This window comes from Otolemur garnettii, unplaced genomic scaffold (assembly GCF_000181295.1).
Source record: "Otolemur garnettii isolate 467f Iridium unplaced genomic scaffold, OtoGar3 scaffold00213, whole genome shotgun sequence".
NCBI lineage: Eukaryota > Metazoa > Chordata > Mammalia > Primates > Galagidae > Otolemur > Otolemur garnettii.
This window is the reverse complement of record NW_003852608.1, coordinates 317,303-323,982: the sequence shown is the minus strand read 5'-3', so window position 1 is coordinate 323,982 and position 6,680 is coordinate 317,303. Positions and strand designations below refer to the sequence as shown.

At 43.0% G+C, this 6,680-nt stretch overlaps 1 protein-coding gene across 2 annotated transcripts in view; it reads left to right on the top strand.

Moving 5' to 3' along the window:
• The window catches only part of MYOM1 (myomesin 1), a 118,465-nt gene that overhangs the window by 41,883 nt on the left and 69,902 nt on the right, over window positions 1–6,680 (top strand). For both annotated transcript variants that reach the window (XM_003801614.3, XM_003801613.2), the window contains exons 10-11: window positions 2,627–2,768; window positions 5,832–6,031. In XM_003801614.3, coding sequence (XP_003801662.2) covers window positions 2,627–2,768; window positions 5,832–6,031 — 342 coding nt within the window. The remainder of the gene's footprint in view (window positions 1–2,626; window positions 2,769–5,831; window positions 6,032–6,680) is intronic.

Genomic DNA, 6,680 nt, shown 5'->3' with positions numbered 1-6,680 from the left:
TACCTGAAACTGTTTAGTACAATCCCACTTTATTTCAAAAAGAATCATTTTTGAATTTATAAATATAGGGTGAAAAAAATCTAGAAAGATTTAGCCCACTGTGTTAGTCGTAGTTATCGCTTGAGTTATGGAATAAAAAGGGATTTTAACATATTTTTGATTATCATATTTTTATAAACATGGGCTGCTTTTACAATAAAGACAAAATGATAGAATTCTATTTTAAAGAAAGTTATTAGTGGTCTGTTCCAGAGGTCAAAATAGTAGGCTAATCTTTGACCCAATTAATCAAAGCTACAAAAAGTTTGGCTGTTTGGAGCGCAGAATGAATATTCTCATTCCCTTTCCTCTGTTTGATGGTGGACACCTCTCTGCAGTCTCAGCTACTTTGGGAGGCTAAGACAAGAGGACAACTTGAGCCCAAGAGTTTGAAGATGGATGATGTCTGAATGGGTACTGTGGGCCAGACGCCGGGCAGCCGCTGCTGGAAGCCAAATCCCGTGTCCTAGTGCTTCGCAGTTGTGCTCTAGTCATTCCAAATATATTTCACTCCCTCTGCTATCTTGTAACTCCTTCAGAGAAAGAATGATGCTTATTTTTTAACTTTTGCATTTAGCACCTGGAAAAATACTGAGTGAATAAATGCCTGAGTAACCTCAAAGGTTGTCAAGCCCACCCTGTGAATGGTGCAATCCAAGCAATGCTATAAAAATGCTGGAAGTGGCTCCCTGAATGCCTACCCTCTGCCAGGCTGTCACAGCGTATCCCTGCTGTAGTACATCTGCACAGTGGCTGCTGAGCTAACTAAGCTCTGCTCTATCAGGACAGAGGTTGCTGGTGGTTGTGCTGTAGGCTTTTAGCAAAAGGACATGGATAGAGGTCACCAGCAGTCTCCCTGGTGGCAAAGTGGCTTTCCAAGGCGCCTCTTGTGCCCCCGTCAGCCTCAGCATCCCACCCCCACTCCCACTCTGATCTGTCCTTACCCGCAGCACCATCCTCCCCGTCCAGTGCCCTAAAGCCTGTGAGGAAAGAAGGTTCTCTGCACCGACATGCTGGTTTCCCTGCTTGTTTCCCACCGTGTGGCACGCAGGGATTCAGCATTAAGTTTTAGATGATTTAGTCACATCCTCCCGTAGCACTTCTGCAGGAGATATTTGCCTAGGGACGCTTTCCTGCTGGTTCATGGGGCAAGAAATAGACTGTTCAAAACCGGAGTGAGTTGGGCCCTTCACAGGCAATGCATGTTCACTAAATTCAAAAGTGTATAAATATTTCTACTATGTTTTGAGGTGTCTTAGTAACTCATAAGAGTTGCAGATTGTAGGAAAAGAAAGTATTTGTCTGGCCAGAATGATGGCTCACGCCTTTAATCCCAGCACTCAGAGAGCGAGGCAGGAGGATTGCTTGGGCTCAGGAGTTTGAGGCCAGCCTGAGCAAGAGCAAGACCTTGTCTGTATTAAAAATAGAAAAACTAGAGGGGCTTGGTGGTGGACACCTATCTGCAGTCTCACCTACTTGGGAGGTTAAGGAAAGAGAATAACTTGAGGTTGCTGTGAGCTATGCTGCCAGGGCACTCTACCCAGAGTGACAGAATAAGACTCTGTCTCAAAAAAAAAGTCAACTTGGGTGAGTGTCTCCTGCATGTCCATCTATGAAAATGCTGGTCAAATGCCAGGAGGACTTGGCAACTGTGCACACCCTCCCCTGGGACCTTGCCTCTTGTCTTAATTATTCTCACTTAAAAGGTTGAATAACTTGAATATTCTCATCCCCTTTCCTCTCCTAAAAATGTCCTTAGTTCACTAATTTCGCTGTGCCTGAGGGGACCACATGGATCACATTTCATAAGTTTATGAAATTGTCCTAGGCTTTTGCTAAGCTCAGATAAACTAAGCTCAGATGTGAGTATTGCCTCAGAGCAGGCATCCTCAAACTACGGCCCACGGGCCACATGCAGCCGGCTGAGGACGTTTATCCGGCCTGCCAGGTGTTTTTGCCACCGCTGCCTGTCCTGCTTAGCAGCCGACTTGTCCCGGGACCCCCAGTCCGGTCCTCCAACAGTCTGAGGGACAGTGAACTGGCCCCCTGTTTAAAAAGTTTGAGGACCCCTGCCTTAGAGGATCTTCGGTTTGGGAACAATCATTTGATTAAAATGTATTCTTTTCTCTTGCAAAATGGTGGTGTCTACCATAGTGACAGGCATAGTTCGTGGTTCTTATTTTCCTATGGCTGTACCCAGAAGGGGCTGTTTGTCCCTGTTTCGTAGTTTCTGAGTAATATTGCACAATCCGTGTCATAAGAACAGACTTTCTGGCACAACTGACTGGTTAGTAGCAATCTCCGACACTCCGTATTAACTTTCTTTTGGAACATTTTGGGCAGCAAAGGTCATGGATTCTTTTTAATGCCCTTTTTATTTTCTAACATGATGTTTTTCCTACCAAAGGTGAAAAACACAACATAGTTATGTTGCTATACAGATTACAAGATCTGAGACTTGCTCACCAGCGCCAAAGATGTAGCCACTATGGTGATGTGATAAGGAATGTGTCCCCGGCGACCTCCGCCCACAGAGCTGACAGGGCACGTCCCAGAGTGTTAACCAGACCCTCCCTTATCTCCACAGATGCTGATGCGGAGATCCTAGGCGCTCCAGCCTCTCCCTTGGATGTGGTGTGCCTGGATGCCAACAAAGATTACATCATCATCTCTTGGAAACAGCCAGCTGTAGACGGAGGGAGTCTTATTCTGGGATATTTTATTGATAAGTTAGTGCTTAGTCTAACTTTAATTAGAGTTATTTGGCCATGGAGATGTATCCTTGATTTTTCTTATCATTTCTGGGTGAAATGTTTTCTGGCCTTGACTTCCTTCTCTCTCTCTCTTTCTCTCTCTTTTATTCTCTCTCAATATATACACAAACCCACACACTTTGTATTTATATCTACATATTCATATCTCTTTACCTACAGATTTAACTAAATTCCAATGACGAATTCTTTGAATTTGACTATTTACTCAAGTCACTAATTTAGAAAGAATGCTATGAATTTGTACACCTACCAGAGTCCACTTTGGAAATTGATAGCTGGTTCAATATATTTGATTGAATGATTCAATATATTTCATGTCAATATTCCTAATATGTTGGTAATTTAAGAATATTGCCTTTAGGAATGCTAACACAATCTCATTTATACCACAGGATGTGGTTTCAAATTGTACAAAGAAATAACAACAAAAGTCAATAGTATTACATTATGCTTTATCAGTAAGTCCTTGTTACTTACTTTCTCCAAAACATACAATCTCTGATATGTATAGTAACTGGGTTTTGCATGTTAATTATGAAGTGAGTTTGGACAACATAGGCAACAAATTTAGAATATTGTCCTATATGAGCTGTTGTCTGACTTGGTTTCTATTCAAACAGTTGCTCCCATTCTCTTCTCATTTTTGAGTAATGAAATATGATGATAGAAACCACTAGGGATAGATAATTTGAAACACTGAAATACTATGGGTTTGTACCAAGATGTATTAAACCTCGTATTTATAACAGTAAGTAAATATATGCCCACTGGGCTCAAAACTATCCAGAGGAAGACCTATGATGAATTATAGACTATTTAGCCGTACACACAAAGCAGTGTTTCCATGTTATTTCATTTAGTAATGACGAATTGTGAAGGTTTAGGTAGATTTTTTTCGTGTTTAATTGTCTTTGGCAAATTTCCAAGGGATTTGCAAACTTTGATCAGTGAAAGACCAGGGACCATCAGAACGTTTGGTTCTCCTCTTGCCTTAGTCGTCATATAAACATCCACATTGTGAACAGCATTATTGAGCATTTTCTAAGTGCCTGGCGGCGCGGCACTATTCTTGCATTACTTAACCACTAACCCATAACCACCCCTGGAGGCAGGTGTTACAAGCAGCTGGCTCAAGACCACAAGCCAGTGAGGAAACACCAAAATCACTAACATCACATGGGTAGGAAGTAGCAGAGCCAGAACCCAGGTCCCAGCCTGGCTGTCGGTTTGTGATTTTTCTGCTGCAATATGGGCAATCCCTGAGTTACAAACATCCACCTTACGTATGACTCATACTTACAAACCTGGGCTATTATTGGTAACAGGTAAATGTACCTGTTCCAACTTACATACAAATCCAACTTTTCAGAACAAACCTACAGAACCTGTCTCATTCATAACTTGGGGACTGCCTGTATGCCATGTGTCAGGAGCCCCTTTCTTTCTGCCCACTCGGGAGGAAGCATGCTCTAATGTCGCGTGGTCACCACAACAGTGTCTGTGCAGGGAAGAGGGCGAGTCCTGGAAAGTCTCTGCTGAGAAGGGTGGTTTGAGGAATTGTCCCAGCCCTCTCAGCTCCCACCACCCCCACCCATGGCAGCTCTACAATTTTTACGAAGGAAAGATTTAGGGGAAATGGAATGGAAGGCAAGGATTGAAACTATGTTTGATATCACCTTACATTTCTCTAAGGAAAATGTCTGCGTCTAAATCAAAGAATGGACAATGATAGTGAGGAAGGAAAGATAAACCCCCACCCGACCACCTTCGTACTGCCACCAGCAACCCTTGCCCCCAGGAGAATCATTTGGGAATCATACATTTTGGACACGGAGCCATATAGAGGAAGTACTATGAACTAAAATTGCCATGCTCTGCTCATAACGCAATGGTTTGAGTTACTGAATCCCAACGCTGTAGAATTCCATCACACGCTGAGGCCGTAAAGTTCTGTGCCTCAGGCCGATAGCATGGTACCAGTTGTCATCTTTGTCTCCCAAGGGGTGACCCACTCTATCCCAAGTACCAGTTGCTGTAAAAGCACTCAATTAACAGTCAGCATTTCTAAGTATGTACTCAATCTTCCCTTGCCAGGTCTGGGAACCTCCCTGCCTCTCCTCAGTCTCTTCTAGTAAAGAAACCGATGACTTAGAATAATATACTTGCCCTCCCTCCCACCCACACAGGATGCAGTGAGCATCAAGTGAGAAAATATTGTGAAATCGTTTCCAGACTACAGTGAAATAGGTATCTTTTAAGGTGTCAATTTTCTCAACAGTACTTTTGTACTTTCTCATTTATTTATTTTTAAGAAACAGAGTCTCACTCTGTCACATCCTGGTTAGAGTGCTGTGGCATCATAGCTCACAGCAACCTCAAACTCTTAGGCTCAAATGATCTCTTGCCTCAGCCTGTGGAGTAGCCAGGACCACAGGTGCCCACCACAATGCCCGGCTAGTTTTTCTATCTTTCATAGATATGAGGTTTGCTCTTGCTCAAGCTGGCCTCAAACTTCTGAGCTCAAGGGATCCTCCTGCCTCAGTCTTCCAGAGTGCTATAAAATTACAGGTGTGAGCCACCTCACCCGGCCCCTCAACAATACTTTTAAAAGAGAAACTGCCTAAAGATGACAAATAAGTAACTAATGGTAGAATTGAAGACATCAGCCAGGGAGATGTTTGGGGGATCTTTCACCTAAGCTCACCCAGTAAAGTCTATGGATACCTATCTGGTGCTTTCCCCCAGGCCCTAAACTCCTCTGCTTAGCACATGAAGTCCCTTGGTTGCCTGCTTTCAATGGGTCCAGAAGGGCTCCGATGCTCCTCTCCTCTTGTTAAAGAAGACACATGGCGTTTGAGCAGAACTGAGTGGCTGCAGTTAAATACCAGCCGCACCTGAACTGGGTATTTTACAGACAGAAGGTCTGAAGCAGCCTTCAGGATGGGTTTGCAGCTTTGGAGCTATTAATTTAGCCATACTTCTTCTAACATGTTTGTCAACCACTGTTTTCTTCTTCAGATGTGAGGTAGGCACAGACAGCTGGTCTCAGTGCAATGACACGCCTGTGAAGTTTGCACGTTTCCCAGTCACGGGACTGATAGAAGGTCGTTCCTATATCTTCCGAGTTCGAGCCGTGAATAAAACTGGAATAGGCCTGCCATCTCGAGTCTCCGAGCCGGTGGCTGCCCTGGATCCAGCTGAGAAAGCTAGACTTAAAAGTAAGTGCTTTTTATTTTTCAGGACCTTCCCTAAACCTTTGAAAGGTAACTGTTAAGAGGCTTTATTGCAAGGTTATTTCTCTCCCTTCCACTAGAGGGAGACGAGAATAAGAAATTCTCTTCTGATCAAAAAATCTAAGAGGAGAATACCCTAGAAAACACTGATTTATTCATTCTCTAAAGGGAATTAACTTACTTTATTCAGAAATGTTTGTTGTGTTTAACTAAATCCCAGGCATTGTAATGTGGGATGAAATATGAAAACAAAGAGGCTGGAGAGCCTTTTTATTCATGTCCTCAGTGTACCCCAAATGTAATTTTCATTCTGGCTCCAGGAGAGTTTCTTAACCTTGAAGTCCACCCATAGAGCATTAATATCTCAACACAGTGAGATTCTCTATATCAAAGGAAAAACAGATTTACAACATTATAGCTAAACTATATTTGAGTTTTCATATCAGACAGTCAAACATAATCTTTTTATATAGTATTTGGCCTCCAAGTCTTAATATCAAAAAATGGCACATGAATTATGCCCTGTGTTTGTTTCGTGGGAACTCGTATGGCATCCCCAATAGTAGGAACCATAAAATGAGATCATGAGGATCGCTGGGCCTGGAGTGGTAGTTCATACCTGTCATCCTGGCAC